This window comes from Seriola aureovittata, chromosome 2, assembly GCF_021018895.1.
Source record: "Seriola aureovittata isolate HTS-2021-v1 ecotype China chromosome 2, ASM2101889v1, whole genome shotgun sequence".
Taxonomy (NCBI): Eukaryota; Metazoa; Chordata; class Actinopteri; order Carangiformes; family Carangidae; genus Seriola; species Seriola aureovittata.
The window spans coordinates 15,368,502-15,393,045 of record NC_079365.1 but is presented as its reverse complement, the minus strand read 5'-3'; the positions used below and the strand labels follow the sequence as shown (position 1 = coordinate 15,393,045).

General features: G+C 41.7%; 1 protein-coding gene across 2 annotated transcripts in view; it reads left to right on the top strand.

Moving 5' to 3' along the window:
* Positions 1-24,544, top strand: part of srgap3 (SLIT-ROBO Rho GTPase activating protein 3) — a 57,782-nt gene that overhangs the window by 22,205 nt on the left and 11,033 nt on the right. The window contains exons 3-13 of one of the 2 annotated variants that reach the window (XM_056396086.1): positions 2,617-2,779; positions 7,164-7,226; positions 13,034-13,219; positions 14,568-14,696; positions 18,144-18,365; positions 18,496-18,597; positions 19,356-19,553; positions 19,802-19,886; positions 21,992-22,019; positions 23,617-23,647; positions 24,132-24,192. In XM_056396086.1, the coding sequence (XP_056252061.1) occupies positions 2,617-2,779; positions 7,164-7,226; positions 13,034-13,219; positions 14,568-14,696; positions 18,144-18,365; positions 18,496-18,597; positions 19,356-19,553; positions 19,802-19,886; positions 21,992-22,019; positions 23,617-23,647; positions 24,132-24,192 (1,268 nt within the window). Of the gene's footprint in view, positions 1-2,616; positions 2,780-7,163; positions 7,227-13,033; positions 13,220-14,567; positions 14,697-18,143; positions 18,366-18,495; positions 18,598-19,355; positions 19,554-19,801; positions 19,887-21,991; positions 22,020-23,010; positions 23,114-23,616; positions 23,648-24,131; positions 24,193-24,544 lie in introns of both variants that reach the window. The other variant, XM_056396078.1, reaches the window with a different exon arrangement.

Sequence of the window (24,544 nt, the reverse complement as noted above, 5' to 3'; positions counted from 1 at the left end):
AGTAAGAATGCTGGTGATTTCTTACTTTCAATATAGGAACATCATTGGATCAAAACTTTGTTTTATGACAATATACTTTTGGCATTCTCATCAACACCAGCTGTACTAAGTTTTGCAAATAATGTTAACATGCTAACACACTAAACTAAGATCAGCATTATACTATAACTGTTAAACATCAGCACGTTAGCATTTTCATTGTGAGCATATTAGCATACTCACAATGCATGCTCACAGTGGGAGCTCAGAGCATGCTAACAAGCTGAGAGCCTGTTTAGCTACAAGCACAACTGTGCCCAGTGGACGTGCGAGCATGGATATAGAGTCTTAGTTGTGTTTCTTGCTTTATGAACATGAATAGGTTTTATTTTGTTCCTGTAGATTAAATATCCGTAAGGAATAAATTCCAGAAGTGTAGGTTATATTGTAGTATAGTCAGTGTGGCATAGAAAGTAAATAACCTGGTACCCTAGTCAAGTGAAACACTTAATAACCTTAAAGGAAAAGTGACTTAAGCAGCACATTTATCAGCATATTAAGGACCACGGGTCCATAAGTACTTTAAACCATCAGAGGAGAGCTGAGGATTTACCTCTGGTGCACACATAACAGTGTTTGGGTGGGAAGCTGATGAGGATAAAAAAGGTAAGAAAATGAGAGCCTGGGTGTGCTTAGGGGTGTGATGAAGCATCTCTGACCACTTTTAGGGATTAGCCAGAAAGTAGAGTTACTTGTTCCCTAAATCTCTCCACCACAAACAGCGATTATACACCAACGAGCTGCGTCCCCTTACAGGCAGATAGGTCAGTCAAGCAGAACTGGCACAAAATGAGGGATGGTGAGACATTAGAAATAGGCCATCCCAGAGGAGTGAAGGAGATTGAGGTCCACATTGGATCATCTATTGTTAGTAAAAACTAAATCTTACCCATCCTTTTCATAGTCTGTCAGATGGGTTCATCTCATTCCGATACAGCAAATTAATGTCCAATTTAATCATTTCAGTATTACTTCTTGACTGCATCCTTGAAATGTGGCGTAGATTGATGACTGGAGTTTCTCAGCTCTTTCAAATGACCATTACATTTCTGTAATCACCAATTAATTGACTTGCCTTTGAGAAAAAGTGCCTCTTAGGACACCATGCTCAGTCTAACACTGAAGATACAGGCCAAACAATAAATGGAAGTTTACTACACATGCCAACCCATCTCCACTGATGTTATGAGGATGATGTGCTGGTGCTGGGGTCCTGTCAGACTGGTGTAAGTGTATTTAGGGGCAGACTTAAGTAAAGGAATAATGGAGAAAGCACTCTGGAGTAGCTAGATATCAACTTCATTAGATGTGATTAGCATTATGAAGGCTCTCTGACGGAGGGCTCTTTGACGCTCATCCCTTCTTCTGCTCCACAGTGAAACCCTATCCCCCACCCTGCTCTGGCTCTCTCCCTCCTTTACTCCCATTCCCCCTCTCTCTCTTTGTTTCTTCCTTGGGGTTGGTTGATTGATTAATGCTCAGATAGGATCCAGACAAGGGTATGGGTTTGAGAGGATTGTGTGTATGTATGTGTGTGTGTGTGTCTGTCTGCTGCTCTTTCTATGTGCCTCAGTCTTTGTATTTGAAAGCCTGCGAGGCGGAGACAGTTTAAACTGATTATGCAGCAATCAGGGCCCATGACTCTGAGGATCATTATGGTCACCAGCATTATACATTTAACCAATTGATGCCTTACTAGAGTGTAGCATTGTTAGAGTGCTGTGGAGGGCAGAGAGGAAATGATGGAGTGAGAGCATGTTAAACATTCACTGAGGCAGAAACTGAGGAAAGAAAGAAGGAAACACTGGGGAATTTGATGCCGCCACAGTCGTCTTGTTGTAGCACATTATGTCGGTTGCTATGTTGTTTACTTTAAGAATAACATTTTTACTCAAACGGCGTTATAGCTGCCTGTTGAACACTGTGGGGCAGTCATTAGTCGTGTTTGGCCATGTTTTGAACTTGTTGCAATTCCTCCAATAACCATTCAGTATAATTTTAGCCATATTAGCGGCAATGCTGGTTTGTCAGTCCACCACTTTAAGTGAAATATCTTAATGACCATGACGGACGTTCTTGGTGTCCAGAAGATGAATCTTGCTGACTTTTCCTTAGCACCGCCATGAGGTAGAATTTGTAGTTTTTAGTGAAATGTCTCAACAACTTAAGGTTGGATTCCCAAGAAATTTGGTACAGACATTCATGACCTCCCACAGGGAAATTGTAATCATTTAATGTTTTCATCAGCTCAGTGTTTACTTTCTCCATTACTTTGATTTATGACTAAATACATGCAAATGTAATGACATTCCCATCATCCTCAGCTGTACTTGGTGTTAACTGCCAAATAACAAAAACACACTAAACTAAGATTATAAACATGGTTAACATACTTGATAAACATCCGCATGCTAACATTGTCATTGTGAGCACGCAGATGTTAGCATTTAACTGTAAGCGTCACTGAGCCTGAACTATGGCCTCACAGAGCTGCTAGCGTGACTGCAGACTCTTCTTGTCTGGTTCAAACTCGGATATTCTAACAATCATGTCTTCCTCCTATATTTTGTTTTTCAGGAAAGACCAGCACCTGCTGTCCTCAGTAAACTGCTGGTACCTGGTGCTGAACCAGACGAGGCGTGAGAGCCGCGACCATGCCACCCTCAGCGACATCTACACCAACAATGTCATTGTCCGTTTGGCCCAGATCAGCGAGGATGTCATCCGCCTGTTCAAGAAGGTCAGTGAAACTGTCATCTCTCCCTCTCCCTACTTTCTTATCAGCAGCTCACAAAACGTCAAGGGAAGATACAAACACCAAAGGCATCGTATTTCTAAACTTAGAGTCTCATTGGTATGCACTGTAGTTGCTCTTCAGTTGAACTCAGTTGAAGTCTAGCCTTGCATGCAGACTAACTGAGGCGCTAAGAAATGTGGCACCATGAGCTCGGTCTCAGCACACTCTGAACTGGTAGACGGTGTATACGTTCTGTCTGACTTGCAGAGTAGTAGTTGTGGGGGAAAAATGGAGCTGAGACCCATCTGGCCCAAGGCTCCACAGCCCCTTCCAGTTTGAGCAACGTCTGGCTCATTGTCAGCACATAGCAGAGATGACTGAAGTCTTATCCAAACATCAGAATCCTGTTTTCACCTTACAGGCCTTCCTGTAGGTGAGCGCCACTCTGCTTACAAGGCTCCATTCAGATATTACTGTGTGTGTGTGTGTGTGTGTGTGTGTGTGTGTGTGTGTGTGTGTGTGTGTGTGTGTGTGGTGTGTGTGTGTGTGTGTGTGCGCGTGTGTGTGCATGTGTGTGTGTGTGTGTGTGTGTGTGTATGTGTCAGAGACTGTGCCAAAACTAAAAAGAGAGAAACACTCCACCGTTTTTGAGTTAGGTGCCCTCAGGTAGTTTTTTTTCTATATTTTAAAGTGTGAGTGGATGGCACAGCTGCTGCTTGCTGGAAGACACATTGGAGGATAATAAATAATGTATCAAATATAATGTCATGGAGTTCTGGAGAGAATTAAGAATCTGAAACTGAAATGAATGGCAGAGCTTTGGATGACTGACTGTTGGACATGGCGAGGTGACCAAGGAAAAAAAGTACAGCTGTTGACAAAAGATCGGGGATGTGTCATATTAGGGATAAAATGTATTTATTATGATGTTATGTTCAATTTGTGACAGTCCTAAACATGTAAAATTGGATATGGTACTCTATGTAGCCAAATATTCCCAAAATGTTTTCCATATTTTACAGCTATGGTGTTAATTTCATGCCTCTGTTGGAAAAAGGCTTTTTTTTTCAGAACAGCAACAAGATCCAAAATGATGTATAGCATATATAAGTGTGTGTAAATTATGTATAGAAGGCAGGTTTTCCCTGCTGTCTGCCTGATGCCCTGTGACTCTAAATATAAATTAATTGCAAAGAGAATACATTAATAAGCTGCAGTGGGTGCAAAATGTGTCTTTCTCAGAAGGAAGATTTCAAGAACGTATATTAGCAGGCATTTCTATAAGGGATGAGACGACCTGCTACAGCTCTTACAGTGCGTTGCATCACGGTCGCTCACTCTCTGATTGAACCCTCCCTGCTCCCCCTGAGCCTCTGCAGTACATGCTGCAGTCTGTCTCACTTCAGAGCCACTGATGCATACAGATGCCATTCACCAGCTGCTGGAGCCCTCTGAGGATCTTCCCCATTTATCACATTCAGTCCAATGCTTGTTTGAGTAAGACTTAATGCCTGCACTCCAGATAGAAGCGAAAACAACAAATCCCCTCTGCATTGCTATGGTTATTTTGTTGTTTCCTTTTCTGGGTACATTTTCTAAATCTAGTTTAAGGAGGCAACTGTTGAGGTGAACATCTTTTGAGTGTTTCTTTCTTTAATGATTAGTTTAGTTTCTGACTCACCAGCAGCAAGTTTTTTCAAGCACACTTATTACAGCCGAGCAGGGTGTGGACCAAAATATTAACTTTCATCTGTCTATGAAGCCCTCTGAACAGTGGGTGGGTGTGGTATGAGTCGGGGTGTGTGTGTGTGTGTGTTAGTGTGTGTGTGTGTGTGTGTGTGTGTGTGTGTGTGTGTGTGTGTGTGTGTGTGTGTGTGTGCATGAGTGAATTGCATGAGTAGTGTCTCTGTTCACTGTTACTCTTTGTCTATGAGTGCAGCGAGGTTTTCTTCTAGCGCAACAGAAAATGAAGCCTCTCATAATGATTCCTATGTGAAATGACCATTATGCGTCTTGCTGAGTCATTACGTTGCACCCTTTTGTGTGCACCAGGAGAAATTAGTCAGCCCTTGACACTGGTAAATGGTGTGTCTAAGAAAGAAAGTGAGGGCATGGGGGTTTAAATGTCATCATATTTGAAAGCACACCACTCACTGTGCACTTTCACATGCAGCATACGAGGCATCACCTATAGTTTTCACTGCACACCAGCAGTCCATCTTGCTCAACTGCAGCTGTTTCCCTCATGAAGTTGGCTTTAGTTTCCTTGACCTTTTCACTTTCAACAGTTTTTCCTCTCCATCCATCAGCTGTAAAGACCTTAAGATCTGACCGGCAAGTTGGATTTGTTATGATGTTTTAGTGGTTTCACTGTTATTCCCCACAGGTCAGCTTTGATGTTTCTTACTGTGGGCCATTTTCTCCTCCACGCCAAAACTGTAGTGCGTCTCACATTACGAAGTCTCACTCATCATAGCAGCCAGGCTTTGTGAAGGATTGTATTTGCAGCCACTAAAGTTTCTTGCAATTCTTGCACAGCATTTACAATCAATTATAACCAAAAGGTCAAAGGTTGGGCGGTGTCAGTCATGTGGTGGCCTGTTAACGGGGCTAAGTGTCTTGACCCACACGTGGAAAAGTTCAGGTCACAATGCCACAGTCTCAGATAGTGTTGCCTCCATTTTGGCTGATTTTATTTTTCACATTCAAAAAACATGGCAACATTGCTGAGTCTAATGTGAGTCAGTCAGTGCCCTGCTCTACCCCCGCTTCTTGCATGATTGCTTATGTAAAATCTGTCCCACCACTTCCTTCCGTCACCTAGAATACATCTCATTCAAACAGAAAATGCGCGGAATGTGAAAATATACTTTGCAACATAAAAGAGCTCATGAATATCAGTCAAATCAGCATCATATTCCTTCATGTCTCTCCACGTGAAAGGGTTAATCTACATACAATCTACCTACACTGAATATCCACTAAATCAAATGTACCAACATACTGTAAACTGTGATGTCATGTAAATGAAACTGTGAGCTTTATCAAGTCAGAGAAGGTGTTGTTTCTTTTTTTTCAATGTGGCCGACCATCACACTGAGACATGCTGGGGCCATTGGTGTATTTTCTCACCTCCAAGTTAAAATTAACGCTTGATGCCTCTCACCCATACAAGTAGATATTATTACATTCACTCTGTCAGTCCAGGTGTGCCCCGTGGTTTTGATCATAAGACACGATGACTAACAGTGTGACAGTGGAAAAGTCACGGTGCATGTGATTCTAAACAAAATGGATGAAACTTGGTGGCAGAACGACGTGATGGCTTAAACAGTCTTTTCACGATCAAGATGAGATATAAAAATGGAAATGGAACTTGTTTTTCTTCCTGATGCATTATTGATTTTTATTTACCTTCTGTAGAGCACAAGCATCAATAGACAGTGTTTTTCTTTGTCAGAGGATATCACGCCCCTGTCTTCACTGCTTGACGCACTTCACACATGCACACCCTCATAGACTCATTTCACACACGTGCACACACACACACGTAGGTAATGAGTGAAAAAAGAGATTTTGCAAAAGTCTAAATATGAAGCGCCAAGTAAAGCACTATAATCGTAAGGAATTCGTTGTGAAGTTTGCTTCATTGTGTAAATATGTATGGAAGCTCACCAACTTGATTTGCGAGCCTCGCTATTGTTCCCGCTAACAATTTGTTTTAAAAGCAGTGCCGTCCCATATTTTCATTCATTTCCTCATGAATGATGTTTCATGTTTGGCTGAAAGAAAGCGCTGCTGAGACGGAGGGAGGGGTGGTTGGGTGAGCAGGGGAGTCTGTGGCAGTGGGTGGAATGAAATTATTCTAACATAAAAACAAATATGACAAAAGGCCCAGTCAGGACATTGCCCCATAATCCACTCTATGTTTATGAAAGCCTGTTTATTGTGTTCTCTGCTGAAAATGTTGTTATATTGAAATTTTTCTATTAGAACAAGACTTGAAATCTATATTCCAGCAGCCCTGTGAGGCTATGACACTCTGTTGGATGGACAAAAAAAAAGGAGAAAGACCTAAAAGAGCAGGGTTTACCTTCTGGTGTGCATTATAGTGTCAGTCTTCCATTTTAGAGATATCTTTTCATAATCACTGACCTGTTGGTGGTGCTGGATGAAAAGTCAGGGGATCACCAAAGTAAAGTGGATTCATCCTCTGATGTCTTTAAATATCCGGACATCTATCTAAAAGTTGTCGAGATATTTATCTATGACTCACCAAAGTCGTAGTGGCAGCATAATCGACTGAGTTTGTTCCAGCAGGTCACTGTCGACGCCTCATAAGATATTTGTTTTCTTACCCGCGGTCTTTCTGCTCGCTGTGTTACAGAGCAAGGACATCGGGATCCAGATGCACGAGGAGCTGGTGAAAGTGACGAATGAACTCTACACTGTAAGTAATGCTCTGTGTCTCCGACGCATCGATCTCTCACACCTTATCTCAGGGCCCATCCAAAGCTCTTTTTCCTCTCTTTCTTCCTGATTTTATTTCATACTCTTTCTATTTTGTTCACGTTCTTGTGACCGTTCAGGCTGTTTTTAATTTCCTTGAGTGGGAAGGAAACAATTCATTTCAAAGTGATTTCTTTTATTTTTTTGTGTATCTGCTTAGACAAATGGGGATTACAATGATGGTAATTGATGAGTTGGGAAGTTGTAAATGATGAAATGGAACATTACAGTTCTCTCTCCAACTTTCTGGACTCAAATCACTCCAACATCTGGCGACTCCTTCAGCTGTGCTCCTGTTCAGGGTTCACGTCACTGGTTGTCTCTGTGGAGGCCTGTGAAATACCTGCCTGTCATAACACATGACTGCATCATTCATTAGACTGTGTTTGCATAATTAGTGATAGAGAGGTAGGGAGCTCTTGATGAAGAATAATCAGCAGATTACATAATGTGCATCTTGTTTCCATAACAATAGACAACTCATTCATTTTAGCTCCAGCTCAGCTGCTTTGTTTCTATTTGATGCCGCCACTTTGCTTTGTTGTGGATAGTCAGTTACTATAATGACCAGTTTCTCCACTGGTACAACGTTTGCTTTATCTTTGCTGGCGTGTTGAAGCATTTCATTTGTTGGTAGCCAATAACGTTCACTTATCTAAAAAGCAGATTTTTTTTCATAGTTTCCGAGCAGCCCATTTTTTTCATAGTGAGAAGCTCTTGGGCATCCTGCAGCTGCTTCCCATGTGTTTTCCTTTAAGAAAAAAAAAAAAAAAAAAGGTGGTGAATGGATATGTGGATGGATGTTTCCCAAAGCACTTATCATCAAGTGGGATGGCTTTAGCTCATAAAAAAATCCCACATAATTAATATTTCATTGTGTTTATCATTCCTATTTGGATTAAACTGTCAACTGAGTTTTTACAGTCAAAGATCAGTACAACTTAATTAGAGGGCAGTATTAATGAGGGCAGCATGTCTCAACATTTCTCGTCTGTGATTTTAAATGGGGTGTCAGCCCATCATGTCCTGTTGGTTCAACACTGTCAGATAACAGAACCAACACACTGTCGCATGTAACGATAAATGTTTCTAACTGACATCACTGTAGCAGCAGTTTTTTTTTTTTTCACTTTTGCCCCCAGTATCTACAACCATTTACCGTCGAATTGTATTTGTTGAACAGTAATTGGTAATAACTGAATTCTTGATAATGGGATTTCCTGCACAAAACCCTGCAGATCGATGAACGTATGTCGGGGATCAGGACACACTGCACTAGTGCTGCACTGTTACTCAGAGAGGAGTTCTTACTGAGGGAGGCTTATAGACCAAAAAACTGGACAAGCTCCAGGCAACTTCAGCAATCTTCTGTCCCCTGAGGTGAAACAGAAGAGATGGCAAAGCTGCCTTATATGAGTTATTCATATGTGCAATGTGATGAGAGTCAAACTACCAAAGGGCAGTATTGGCAACTCTCCCTGATCCTGCCATCTGTACATTTGGATGCTGAAACAGGCGGCGTTATGGGGAGCATGTGTTCATCAAAAGTGCACAAACAGTATGTTTATTACGCGTATATATATCTAAAAGGACTTTGTTATTGTTCAGATACCTTGGTAGACTAACCAAGGCTGCTGCTCTATACACTTGGCAGTTCTTATGATAAATAAAAATGCAGTTATTCTCCCTTGTCAGAGGATTATGCCTGCCAGTCATTTCCAGTTTGGTTTCCAGTGTCAGAGTGTATCTAAGGTTCACCCTGGCATCCAGAATCATTACTCTCATACTTTTTTGCTATATATTTGTTTCAGCCACCCTCCCCTCTCTGGCTCAGGACAATGCTGCATAATAAAAGTCAGATGGTCCCTCCTCTCAGGCCCTGCTTGGCCTCAGCTGCTGTCTGGCTGAAGATTAAAAAGCCAAATGTGGACGTATAGCCTACATCTCCCCATATACTGTGTGAGAAAGGTTGTGGGAGTTGTGAGAAATTCACAGCTAAGGTGAAAAATGTGTTGCTGCAATAACACAAATTATCCTTAGTTAATTAACACAGACATTTTTGCTTCTCGTTATTTTCTCTCTCTAATTACCCATTGCATTGTGACTGTACTTGAAAGGCGTTCCCTGTTTTTGTCTGTTTTTACACGATTTCTTCCCCCTTTTTTTTTCTATTGACTTTTGTGTTTATGAACCTCAGTGCAGGCTCTAAGGTTGACAGATATTTATATTGATTGTTCTCATTAAGCTGCCGTGGTGAAGCTCCGTGGAACCAGCTGTAATTAACCACCGTGCAAATGAAGTTGACTTGGGATGGGATATTCCCAGTTACCACCATAAGATTTGTACAGTTTGACAATGCACAGACAGGCAAAGTGGCCTGAAATGCTCCACAAGTAATCTGAATTCACGTCATGATGGCCCTCGGGCAGCAGTAAGTCTGACTGTTGGAGGAAAAATAAGTATTGTTTTTCATTACTTCTCCCTTGTTAGTATTTGATTGTACAGAAATAGCTAAATCAATAGCGTGGCCACATGGTGATTGCCTTGTGGTATTTTCTAACAGTTTTCACTGGCTGCCAACAAAACAATTTTTCCTGAAAGAAAACTGTGAAATCCCATTTGGATCCCTGGCTGCTCAGTGAGACATAAGGGAGAGACGTACGACTGTGAGCTGAAGCTATTATTCAAATATTGTTCAAAGTATGACTGCAGCAGCAGCAGCAGCAGCAGCAGAGGTATTAATGAGAGTGAAGATCTTGTTGTCTGTGGCTTTTGTCAGAAGCACTGAGTCTGAAATGAGAAATGGGAGTGAAGGCCTGAACGTCTGAGCAGTCAGTCACTTCCTAACGTTGCTTGGGGCAACATGGCTCTGTGAAATTCAAGTTTTCTTTGCTTCAATCTGTGTTCATTTCCTGCTACATCGACTTAATTTCCCCACTGGGATCAATAAAGCTTTAGCTTATTTTATCTCTCTGATCGGCCACCTTGAGTCTGCTGTCTGCGCTTCAGTGTCATACACGGTTATTCTTTTGTTAACGGCTACGACACTGACTCTGAAACTCCTGTAACAGGCGAGGGTGATGGAGTAGCTTTCATTCATTTATTCATTCGTTTATGAAGTCACTGATTCATGGCAACAACATGCAAGTCATGAAAAAAAAAGAGTCTTCTGCACATCTGGACATTTAAGAAGAGTCTCAGCATTAATTATTCATGCACAAGCAGGATCAATAGTTATATTAAGGATCTTGTTATGATTTTTTGGTATCTTATTACCTTGAGTAAGAATGTTTCTTCCTCATGTTTTTGACCTTGTGCCATTCACCATATAGGTCGCTCTGTGATTTTCATAAGCCCCCTAATAGCAGATTTTTTTTTACATGTGGTCAGAGGGGGGAATATTTTGAGGTGAAAGAGAAGAGGGATGATATGAAACAAAGTTCAGCACCACACTAGCCTTGAGAAGTTTTTAGATTTATAATGAATAGAAGTATCTACCTTGCATTCATTATGAAAACCTCCAGCCATTCTCTCCCTCCTGGGTTTCTTTCACCAGCTTAGAGACTGTGCTCAGGCGTCAAATAGCCCTAGGCTGTCGTCAGAGGACACGACTATGCACACACCTCCTGTAGACACAGCTGAAGCTCAGTCTTCCTGCAAATTACTTTGTGTCTTTAGCTGCAGGTCCTGCAGTCAGATGGTTCAAAGTTGGCTAGAAATCTAGCACGTATTCAGAGGAATTTGAAAGAAACAGTTTGAGTGCCTGGGGAGGAACAGGGAGTTAGCCTAGTTTCTCTCTTCGTGGAGTAGCTACATCGATGTAGGCTCTGTCACTCTGAGAATAGAGCCGTGTCTTTTATTCTATTTATTTATTTATTTTGCTTCTCAGGTGTTTGCCTTAGAGCTCTTTGTCACTCTGTTGTTCTTGTTGTTCCTGCACTGCCTGGAGAGCAGAGGTATTTTTTCCAGCACAGACAGGGGAATAAATAGAGGCTGTTCAAGTGGCAGCACTTGTAAATATTACTATCACAGGGTTTGAGGTCAGTGGAAGATTATAGTTGCGAGTAACCCAGCAGCAAACATGTGATTTTGATGAGTGGCACTCATAGAGATAAAAGGAACCCAACTGCTCAAGCGCAGCACCGGGTGAGCATTACTGACTTGATCACAGGAAACAAATAAATGCCTGTTTGTCTTGATTGTCTAACATCCTGAGGTGTTCGTAGAAAGTTCTGAATGCTCGAGACGTTTGAAGACGCACCTCACATCTGGACGTTCCTTTACGAGGCCTGAGAATGAGCCTCTAAGAGGAGAGACTCTCTCAATGAGCATCTGGGACGAGTTAAGAAAGATGCAGGATGCTTCTGTCTTGTCTAATGAGGGTTTTCTGTCACTACAGTCTTGTCATCACCGTGTTGGAGTAGGGTGGAGAGGTGTCTGTGTCAAAATGTGAGTGTCTAAGAGGAGATCAAAGTGAAGAGGAAACTGCAGAGAGCACAGAAAACAATGCTGTCACTCTGCTGCACGAAAGAGCTGACAATGAACAGGCCCTGGGGTGATGAAGAGCTACAGTAGAAATGACGTATAGGCCAGGAAAGCCACAGTGAGCGGGGAGTGAAGTGGGTGAGCTGAAGAAGTGACGGCCAAGACTAAACCCTGGGCCCCTGGATCCACTTAAAATATTCCACATGTAGTGACATCTGTGTTACGGCCGTATTGACGGCCCAAATTGATCCACCAAGCCACCATGAAAAGGCTCAAACCAAACCAGATTTTCGAAAGAGGAGCGCGAGGCCTGTTTTCACCTTATTTTCGGTCACATCTCAGAGATAACAGTAATGTTAAAGCAAGTCAGTACACAGGTATGGGTTGTTTTGTGAATCGACACATGAGGACAAAAGCACATGTGTTTTTGTGGAATGTTTTTTGGAGTTTGGCCAAAAAAGACACGTGTTCAACCCTCTATATAATAAACAACACTTGAGTAGTAAAAACAATATCCACGTCTCAAGTCGATCCAAATTTAAAAACAGACTCAGAGCTGGTGTCCACCTCAGAGGGTGAGTCAGAGCTTGTTTACGTGTCCTTTTTACGATTCCCAGCAGTGGCCACCTCCACATATTAATGGCTAGCTGCCCCCTGGTAAAATACTAATGATGCCTTTCTACTACAGGTTTCAGACAAATCCTGTGCAGCACAGTCTATTCACCATGTATTATTTTCTATAGGCCTGCAACTAACAGTTATTTTCATTATTGATTAATCTGCTCTTTATTTGCTTGATTAATCAATTCAAGTGTATAAAATCTTTTAGAAAATAACTATGTCTAGATTAGTTTGTTGTGTTTCACCAACAGATATTCAGCCTACTGTTATATGACAAAGAAAAGGAGCCAGTTCTCACATTTGAGAAGCTGAAAACTGAGAATATTTGTCATTTTTGCTTGAAAAATAACTGAAACGATTAATTGACACGGCTAGCCGATTAATTTTCTGTCAGTTATTATTCAACTAATTGTTGCAGCTCTTAAAAAAAAAAAAAAAACCCTCCATCCATTTCGATGTTACTCACTGAGCAACCGTTGCACCTGTATTTGCTTCTCTCAGCTTGTGGGCTCCGGTATGTACTGTAGATAAAATCATAGTATCCTGTCCCTTCAGCATGTGATAGCCTATATGGTAAAATGTGATGACAGTAAGCCCAGTTAATTGTCAGTCTATCAAATATCTGTCCCTCTTCCCCTGCAGGTGATGAAAACATACCACATGTACCACACTGAGAGCATCAGCGCAGAGAGCAAGCTGAAGGATGCAGAGAAACAGGAGGAGAAACAGTTCAGCAAGTCAGGAGATCTCAACGTGAACCTGCTGCGCCACGAGGACCGCCAGCCAAGACGCAGCTCCGTCAGGAAAATTGAGAAGATGAAAGAGAAGGTGAGTATGTCTAAGATAAGACAAGTGTTGCGTTCGCATACACGTGTAGTTCTGTTTGGCTTGATAAAAGTCCTGAGTCATCAGTTCAGCGCTGAGGCTAGATAAGGCCTTTTAATCAGCTTTTCCTCAAAGCTGAACGTTTAAAAGAGACGGTTAAAAGAGTCTAGATTTATAAGAGAATCAGCTCTGTTTGTTGTCAGAAAACTCTCAGGAACATACTGTTAGGTCTGCACTCCTGGCCAGTAATCCAACTCTCCAACTTTCCATCTTAAGTGCAGATTTCTAGTTTGCTTAAGTCCCTGGTGTTCTCTGGAGAACATTGTACTTTAGACCCACCTATGCATTTGTTATTCTGGATCTCCTTCCTTGAATTTCCTCATGCAAATGAAACCACCATTATCTCTCAGGTGCAGGAAATCAAAAGGCTGTCAGGGCGACAGCGTTTCTCCCTCTTCAAGCTGGTATCCTCAGAGATGTTGCTTGGCTTGGGAACCGAACACTATTTATAGCACAACGTGGCAATGAATATTCTTCTTTCTCCCTGTGTCTTCTTCTAAGCTCTTTGTCTCATTACTCCGCCTGCAAACAGGTTGGAAGAGGAAAAGGAAGAAAAAAAAGTTAATCTCTTTTCCTCTAACCCACCACTGAAATTTGCATCATAATGGCTTTGTGAAATTGGAAATAAAATGCCCATGACTACTGAAATGTACAAATAAACAATTTAAATAATGGGCAAAAGTCTCTGCTTTAGAATTGTGATGTTGTAGTTGTTTTTCAAACAGCAATAATGTTGTTCTGAGACATGTCTGAATCATTGTGTTGCTAAAGTAGTTTTCTCAATACTGTTTAGCACCACTGAAATACTCTTACTTCCTTTACTTATTTGTATATATTCATTCTGCAAATACACCCACGTAGGTTTCCAACCATGTTAGTTAAACTTGTATGACACAAAGACATTAAGAGTAGAAATATGCAGTCTGTGAAAATATTTTGTAAATTGACATTTTGGGAAATATACTTATAAAAAGTACAAAATTTAAAACCACACGACACACAGAAATCTCAGCATCCACATTCTGCAGCATCTGGTACTGAAGTGTTGAGAGACTGAATAATGACTAAACACAAGCACGGCTGTGGCACCTTACACGTTACTATCTAGAGGAAGCTTCTCTAGAGCCTGTTTCTCCAAACTTTCTCTGCCATCTCTTCCTGTCTGATGGTCCCAAAGCTGCGGCTGCCTGAGCACACGCTCAAACCCTCCCTACTGCTTGATTTTCCTGCACTAATGTTTTTCTTTTTGTTTTTTTTCCTTCATCTTCTCTGTCTCTTCTCTCCTCCCCAGAGGCAAGCCAAGTACTCAGAGAATAAGCTGAAATGCACAAAAGCCCGGAATGACTATTTGTTGAACCTGGCAGCAACAAATGCAGTTGTGGCAAAATATTACATCCATGACGTCTCTGATATGATTGATGTAAGTATGCGCTAGGCACATGTGTTTGTTTACATCTCTCAGCTGGGATTTCTCATGTTGATTTAACTCTGCAGCACTGTCACTTTCCTCACCATCTGTTCCTGTGTCTCATTCACTCTCAGCCTGTTAGCTGTTTGTTTCCAAGCTGCTCTGTTGGCCCCAATAAATGTATTTACCATTGTTTTGTTTTTTTTTTATAATTATTAATTTCTGCTTAACAAACTGAACACTGATACGCTGGTGAGTCGTGACATGAAAATGAGTTTAGTTCCATGCAGCTACAGAAGGATATTTTTGACTGGATATTTCATTCATTTGTTTTTGTTGATGCTGCTTTGGGGAGTTTTGCTGTGACAAACACAGCATGTCCTTGTGATTTTCTGCTTCTAACTGTCTCCAAGGGAAAAACATTACCCAAGACACACACACACACACACACACACACACACACACATATTCTCTATTGTCTGTCCCTCTGTGGTTTCTCTTTTCATGGATCAGAGTAGAGGAAGCAGCCTTTCTAAAAGTGACTCAAAAAGCAGTAGGTGTTTTATTTTAAGTTAACACTACAATAGTCCCTATATTGTATGTCCTGAATTGCGAGAAAATCTGACAACAAAAAACCTACGTACAGCACTTGAATATGAACTAAGTGTTATGCAAATTATGAAGCAGCCGCACTGCTGGAAAGTCTGATTAGTAGTGTTTAAAAGGATGACTGTGTCTAGCAAACCACTAATGGTTGGAAGTCGGTCAAAGTCGGCTGGTGAGCAGACGCAGTGTTTACTGAGGCTTGAATGTGCTTGGCACTGAGCTCTCAGCCCTGGGTGACCTGCTCCCAGTCACCCTGCAGACAAACAGATGAAGATTAAGATGAAGAAACCTCTGTTGACCATTTTACATAATATCATTGGAAATGCTCTGGATCTGTTCCTTTTACTGCAGAGACTCGCGCAAACAGCTCCCTCTTCAGGGGGGTGATACTTTTTGTGTTGTCTGCTTTCTTCATTCATTGTCATTGTACATGTCATTGCCCAAAGCTTTGAACTAGTTCATTTTTTCCAGTGTCCCCCAGTTTTTTCTAGTCTTCACTGAAGGTTTCAGGAATCAGTAATACTGTTTTCTAAAGGTGAATCAAAATTAATCGTTTGAGTTATTCTTCAATCAATTGCTAACCTTTTATTTTTGTTTTCATTTTCCCCAATGTGAGGATTTTCTGCTTTTTTTTCTGTTTAATATCATTGTAATAATGGATATTTGTTTGTTTTGAGCTGTTGGTCAATCAAAACAAGACATTTGAAGACGTGATTTTGGACTCTGAAATAATCGAGCATTACTAATTTATGACGAAAACCATCCTCAGTTGCAGCTCTAATCTGCTGTAGCCTGTGCAACATAGTCTACGTAGTTGTGCTACCGAAAATGTACTTGATTGGTGATTTTTGTGAAAACCAAGGTTGCTCTGTAAAGCCACGGAGGCCTATATTACATTGGAGGACTTACATGACTTATCGCGTTGAATGTTGGTTTTGTGGTCAAGGAAACTTTCATCTTATGATCTGATGTGAACCTGTCAGCTCCGCAGTCTTCCTGTTCTTGTTTCTTCCCCCTGCTCTCTGTGATTATGGCCCTGGTTGTCAAATATTTTGCTTGAGGCCTCACCACATTAGCCACAGTGATAGATGCAGATTTTCAGGTCAGGCATGATAAGATCTGATTTCAGTCAGATTTCTACAATATAATGATCATTACTTGGGATTTTAAACACTTACACATCATATAGTATGGTAGATTACTTTAGACAGATTGTGGCTAAACCTGTCTCAGGCTATATGCAGTGTGAAGGTGATATGTTGGTAGTAGCTGGACATCCTCAGACCCTGATTCATAGCTATCCCTGCCTCTTTGCTGGGCCGCTTTCATGGATCCGCTGAAAGGTCCATGTCATCCCAAATCCTGCTGAGCCACAGGGAATAGGATTGTGAGCATGACTCGTTTGACTGTCAGAGTCACAACCCACCACACATCAAACCAGACGGTCGTGCAGCGAGAAGTCAGCTTTGTCAGTCGGCATCACTGACTTTTAAACTGTTTGGAGGGAGATTTATAACATGCTGAGTTTACCTTACAACCCTACAACTCTACAATTACACTACCTGGAAATGATGAATGCTGTGAAGAGTGACGCTGGTCAGTGCTGTCAGTATGATTAAAATATTTAAGCTTGAAACAGGAAAATAAGATTAATTTGTTGAAACCTAAATTACTGTAGCTCAATGGAAAAATAACATTTTTGCAGCAGAAAGCAATAAAGTAGAATATAACAAGAATTAAAAAAAATGTGATTATGCATGCTTTACATTCGTTGTGGTCAGCTAACATTAAGTGCATGTGAACGAAACAAAATGCAGCTAGTGTAAAAATGAACATTTAAAAAAATAAATTGATTCCATATATAATAAATGCCAAATATTTGCATATTTTAGTGTTAATATAGTACGTGTACACCTGCTGCTTGCATAGCTCCAATGAAATGGATGAGAATACTAAAAGCAAAGCAAATGGTGCATCTGATCTTCCCTCCCCCGATGCTCTGCTCCTACAGGCTGCTGCTGCAGATATGAATATGATATGTGATCTCACTCGGTTTGTTTGTTTAAAAAAAAAAAAACTAATTTAGTCCCTTTAGTCTCCAGTCTGCTGAGCCACTTTGACTGAGTAGTGCAATCAGGGTTGCGCACCAAAGTAGAGATACTACTTCCTCAGTGCTTAAAGAGCGCTAAAGAGCGTTTACTTAGTGATTCACAGAGCTGTCAGTTGCCTCAAGCCTCCCTCTAAACCTCCTCACCACCGTCGTCTGCTTAATTAGGTTACTTCATACAGCTCGGTGTGATAAGGCTCTGTAATTATCCCTGGTGTCCTACTGTGCCAGCTCCTGTAATTCTGTGAACTTTACTTCTATTTTTGAAAGGTAACCTGTATGCCTGGATGTAATTTGGGATTTAGTCCATGAACTAGGTCTGATCATGACAGAAGGTCCTCTAACTAACAGACTTCACAACACAGATTTGCCCTTTCACATGCTTCCTCATTCTCTGATGAGTTTATGTAAATTATGTTAAAAGAACGACTTAACACCAACTAAAAATCTTGTTTTATTGGTTGCCAGTGGCTTAACTTCCCATCTTGCTGCAGTGATGTAAAAGTGTACTTTAGGGTGTGGTCAGTACACTGTGACATCACAATTCCGACCACACCGAACCATACCTGGCAGAAACAGACCTGAGAGGGCAGAGAAACACTGTTTTTCTGTCTGGTGTTAAGTTACTTAAGTTTAAAATCAATGCAGACAGTATTTTCCCTGATTTCTATTTGCTGTTCCATCTCAACATTTACAAAGTGGTCCTTTTTTTTTTTCTTGTTACTTAAAATATTTTATCTCTATAGTGCTGTGACCTCGGCTACCATGCCAGCTTGGCACGCACCTTCAGGACCTACTTATCCGCCGAGTACAACTTGGAGACGTCCCGCCACGAGGGACTGGATATCATAGAGAATGCAGTGGACAACCTGGACTCTCGCAGTGACAAGCACAAGATCATGGATATGCATAACCAGGTGTTCTGCCCTCCGATGCGCTTTGAATATCTGCCACACATGGGAGATGAGGTGAGATGCTCCAAATGCCACAGCTCTCATTAAAGATTTGTTTCTGTTACCACATACTGAGAATATTTTTTTGTGTTTGTTATAAAGATGGATCTATTTTGTGTCCATGTGTCCTCCTCCTCCTCCTCAGGTGTGCCAGGTGAGCGCTCAGCAGCCTGTCCAGACTGAACTCCTGATGCGCTACCACCAGCTGCAGTCTCGCTTAGCCACGCTAAAGATTGAGAACGAGGAGGTGAGGATTCATGATGGTTTTGTCTGTCCAGCACCACCAACCCCCCCCCAAAAAAAAGCCCTGTCTCATTTTCCCCAGAGCCAAGTGGGAGGGCCACATCACCATCTGTTCTCATTGCAATTACTCTTCAATGACCCTTGCTCTGCAGGAGCTGAGAATATATTTGGATTATCACAGCGCCAATGTTGTGTTTTCTGTGAAGTTATATATGAAATTGTCTCTTTTATGATGAAGAGAGGGCTTTCTCATTAACAGCAACAGACAGAAAGGTGCAAATGGAGGTGATAATAACCGAGGCCTGCTAGACTTGCCTGTGCCAACAGCTCTGCCTCTTCCCCCCGTCTTCCTGTGTCGCGTGTTCTGGAGTATAATGGACGAGCCATGTCATCACTGGAAATGAGCTTTATCAATCTCAGCCCTAAACAAAAAGCCTCCTTCAGTAATTTCATATGCAATTTGTGTCTCTGCCAGACAGTCTTCATTTTCATCTCTTACTGTGATGTATGTCTAACCTGGGGGTTTGTTCTTGACTTGTCTTCTGATGCTGCTAGGTGTCATTTCGGTGCAGTCCAAGGTCATTTATTGTTCAGGGTTCGATTTATCAATGATATAAATATGTTAGAGCTGTAAGTCAATCACTCTCGCCCCTTGAGAATGTCATCAGTTGCTCCTGTTCCATCAAGGCTTGCGTGGAAAACAAGTAGCTTTTACTCTCATGAAAAGGAAACATGTAAGATATGATGCTTCCGCCTGTGCAGGTGAGAAAGACCTTGGATGCCACGATGCAGACGCTGCAGGACATGCTGACTGTGGAGGACTTCGATGTGTCGGACGCCTTCCAACACAGCCGCTCCACTGAATCCATCAAGTCTGTGGCCTCAGAGTCCTACATGAGCAAGCTGAACATAGCCAAGAGGAGGTCCAACCAACAGGAGACGGAAATGTTCTACTTTTCAGTGAGTTTGTGTCGATTTTGGAAATTTTTAATGGCTAACCAGCGATGAAATCTAACTTTGCGCCGCTTTTCAAAATCAAGCCATCAGTCATCATTTCCACATGCTCTGAAAATAGAAATTAAATTAAAACTAGAACAGATTGAATTTATGCTGATTTGAGCCTCGCTGGATTGTTTGACTGGGCTCCTGTTACACTGGATTAGTGCTGCTCTTCACTCACTTCTCCCTTCATCTCTCTGTCTGTCTAGAAATTCAAAGAGTACCTGAATGGCAGTAACCTCATCATTAAGCTGCAAGCCAAGCATGACTTACTGAAGCAGACACTGGGTGAAGGTAAGGAGTCTTTTCTCTTCATCTGTCCTCAATATCTCCGGTGTCTTTTAATGTTGTGTGCCTGACCCGCTGTTTTTATCCTGTAATTATGACCTGCACAATCCTGTCATAGCTCTATAAAATCACTGCCTACAGGGCTAGTGGTGGTGGTGCAGGTCTTATCAAATAAGCAGCGGGGGAAAAGGTATGGAGGCTACAAAGACATTTTTTGTAGGGATTAAAGAGGAAATGAGAGTTGATATTCAAATGGAAAACTATCACACCAAAAGCAGACAACATCTACTTTGAGGTATCCATTCTCCTCTCTACTTATCTCCACTGGCTAAAGTGTTATCCGGTTAGTCTCTATGTGGTGTAGAAGGGAAGGGTTCCCATTTCCAGGCTCTAACAAGAAAGACTTCCCTCAGCCCCTCCCTTCCCCAAGGGTCCCCTTGTCACCTCAGGCGTGAACAGTTTACGCCCAATCAATCAGCAGGAGCAGGCCCAAGCCCATTTCTGCAGCTGCTCCTGCATCAGGGGTTCACCTAATAGAAAAGGGCATCAGACGCAGACAGCTGAGACCTTGCAGCACACATGCATATTTCCAGATCTCACACCTTGGATTCATTCATTCATTCAATAATTCATTCATTCATTCGTTTATTCCTGTCCTCTAATATAATTTATGTTGCCTTTGTGGGGCCCGCAGGATCTCTCCTTGTTGTTCCCCTCTGGGTCTCTGCGGCGAACAACCAACTGCATGCTGTGGCACTCTTAAAACACTCTCACATTATAGTTCATCTCAGTCTCTGGACAGATCTGTTTGTTTGTCCACGATGGTGCAGCTGAGAGAGTGTATGAACGCAGCATATGGCGTCTCCAGGTACCACCCATGTTTAATTATTCAGGTGATCAATCAAGGGCTGAGTCGTGCTCATTAGCTCGTTGCTCCACGCGCGAAATAGCGTGTTTGTGTATGTGTGTGGTTGTGTGTAAGCATGACAGAGGGGAACAAGATGAGACTGGTGAGTGCCACATGGCGTTTACATCTTGCTGCATGTATTAATAAAAACATAATGTCAAGCTTTGGCACCAGACAATATGGTGCTAGGATATCTGCCAGCCCTTGTTTCTCAGATAAGGAGGCACCAGTCCCCTTGCTCAACAAATTTGATTTGTGCTTGTCACCTTTGATGTTTATAGAACAGATACTGTATCTCCTCTGTCACTGAGGGACTCTGGCACTTTTGGATATGAAATTAGGGGGTGAACCAGCATAGACTTTTTTTTTGCTCATGCTTGAGAAACTGGGTGTAATTTTGAGGTTGGTTGGTCAGAGGTAGACAGGGCTATCACTCAAAGGAATGATGTCTGGGAAACGTGCTGTTGTTTCTTCACATGAATGCTCCAGAAACCTTGTCCCATCTGTCAGAAGGATGTGTTGAGAAATGGGTTAGCCTTTGCTCTTTCTGTCCATTGTTAGGTGGAGTAGAGAAATAATGTTCGAATGCTTTGGTGCCATTGTTGCCCTTCCAGTTGATAATCCAGTCACTGCCGGAAAAAGACACAGTCTTCCTCTGAGTTCATAAGGAAACCCTGGGTCATCTTTTATATGACTTCATTTACAAATCTGTTGTATTCTGGTTTAGCATTTCTGTTATCATAAGTGGAAAGATAAACTTCCATGTATCCTTAATTGGTCACAAACAGTGCGATGGAAGCTATATTACCCTTAGAAATGCTCAGACTATTAGCCTATACCATGTGCGTGTGTTGTGAGAAACCCACAACAAAAGGCTCAGTGAGCCAGCACAGACATTGCTCAGTGTCAACACTGATGCACCCCTCCCTCCCCAACATACACACACTGCAGCCGCCAGGCCCCTCTTTCTTTACTCTGATAGGAGGCCTGTAACCCCACAGGGTCCTCCGGGTCCCCTGAGGATTCAGCAACGACTGCTCAATAGCTTTGTCCAATGAATGACTTTAGCACTGCTCCATTCATCTCACCCTCAATGGTCATGTTGCCTCTCATCAAACCCCTCACCGAGGCTGGACACTGCAGTCTGCATAATATGTACCATAAAGATATAACATGTCCCTCTCATGTTTTTTTTTTTCCACAGGGGAGAGGGCTGAGTGTGGGACTACAAGGTAAGATCTCCTTTGATAGTGGAGCTGCTTCTGATCCCTGCCTTTCAGCCACAGAGCGTCTGCTCATTCCATTCATTTCAGACTCGAATTCTGCTATAGAATAAAAAAAGACAAAAGCACACCTGTAATTATTATTATATAATTGTAAAGAAATATTCTATATCTTATAAATATTTTTGTATTCAATTATATTGCATGGCTTTTCAGTTGCTGTCACTGATGTCTAAATAAATGCCGTATTTAGTATGTTATGTACTATACTGCAAAATGAAAAGGTACAAATTGGCAGTGGTTTTAAAGTTGCTGTTGTCCTTTAGAATCAAACATATTGTAATTGTAGCTTCTTGACAAATGGTTTCCATAAACATTTAAATAACTTTTAGCTGCACCCCCCCCCCCACCCCCCCATACTTCTCAAAATTAGTTGTGCTTGCACATATCTGTGTACATATGCGTGGTTTTCTAATGTTGGATAAAGTATTTGCAGCATTTTGATTATTAATAGAATAACATAGGCATACATCTAATTATATTCTAAGAGTCAGCAGGATTCACATGCCTATATAATGTGTTTGGATTGTTTGTTCCATGCAGTTTCAATTTCTGAACGACATAAAATATTAACTGGTGGGATTGATTCCATTAGCCTTGTTTTTATTGTTCATTTATCTGTGTTTTGTTTTTAATGAGTCAAGAAAGGCATTTTGTTGAAGATCCAGTGCTAAAGTCTTGCACACTCCAACCACAGTAATTAAAGAGCTGACTTATCTGGTTGTAATGATAAAAGACCTCTTCAATGAAATGTCTCCCTTTGGGTTTTTTCAGTTTTTCACTGAAGATTTTTGACTTTTTCTGTTACTTTTCCCAAAATGAAGATTCTTTCATTGCGCTCTTTTAGCGACTGTTTTTCCATACCTGTTTCTGAGCCACATATGGTTCGACTGTTTCACAGAATACGGTGTTTTTGTTCCCTTTGTCCATCATCTCCCAGGCCCCCCACCCTTCCCCCTAAACCACAGAAAATGCGGAAGCCTAGACCACGCTCCGTGTATAACCATAAGCTGTTTAACGGCAATATGGAGACCTTCATCAAGGTACCCTCTGGTGGTGGTGTATGACTGAGCCTGCCCCTGTGGAGCAGGAGAGGAAGGCAGCTAGAGCCTTCGCTCTCATTCTCTTCCTCACTTTGGCCTTCTGTTCCTCCCTCTTCCAGCTGCCCTTGATCATGATATAACGCCTCTGTTTAACCTCTAATCCTCCTCCTCCCTTCCGTGGTTCTGCCGGTGCAGACAGACAGAGCGGCAGTCAGCTGTCTCTTCATTCCCCGCCAGAACAATTTACCATCTCTAGCTTTATTTCTAAATCCAGTAAGTCTTTGGATGACTTTGAAGCAGGAGACAGCAGTGGGTCTGCTTTGTCCCTCACTGCACCCAGTCCTTTACTGCATCTCCATCTTACTGCATTTCCTATTGCCAGTCCCTGTGCTTAGCCTTCTTTAACCTCCAGAGGTGTCATCTGTCATCTGAGCTTTTCTAACTTTGTGCCTCTCTGCCCTCTCTTCCTGTGCTTCTCTGTGCTTTGCTGCTTTCTGTCCCAGAGGAAGAAGGAATGCCCGTACCCGCATTCAGGTACCTCTGTTGTTAGAGTATGTAGCTCACGGCACAAGACTATTGGACTAATCGTAATAATTGACTTGCTACTGCTTCAGCTTCACTTGCTTGCTGCTAGTTTTCTGTCTTTATTCTGCAGCATCACATTATAAATAACAGTATCGTATTGTTCTGCTACTGTTTGTATTATGCTCCTCCTGAGATTTGCTTAAAATAATGTTTATGAGCTTTTTTCTTTTTGTGGTATGATGGAGCATTAGCCTGCTTCTATATCGTGTCTCTTTTTGTTACCATAAACCACAGCAGTGGTTCTCTTATTCCTATATTCCAAAGTTACTACTGCATGTTTGATACCTCGTCAAGACATTGTATAATTTATAGCAGTATAAAAGTAACACGCAATACTGTATATTATTTAATATCTTAGCTGTGTGTTGCCTTTTGCTATTATATGTCTTGCCTTGTCTCTATTTTAATATGTTTCCACATTATTTAATTTCAGGATTCAGGTCAACCAATTCCACTTGTTGTTGAAAGCTGTATCCGATACATCAATTTATACGGTAAGTTTCACATTATGTTGCTGTGACTACTACTTTCTCAGTGAAAGGGCAGAAAACGAAAGCAAACTATGAAGTCATTTGAAAACTCCTTCAGCCACATAAGAAGTGACAGCAGCTTTCGGAGAAGGCAATCTATTTCCACAAATAGCCTCAGGTACAGAGACTGACCTGCTCTGCTCTGCTCTGCAACTCGGTCTCTGAGACACTCAGCTGCCTGCCAGTGATTTGACAAGCTCATAACAATAGATCACACAGGGAGAGTTTTGAAAGTACCATAGGTCTTTGTTTAGTCAGTTCAGCCACCCTCCCACCCTTTTTTTATAACTCCTCCCTGTCTACCTTCACATCTGTC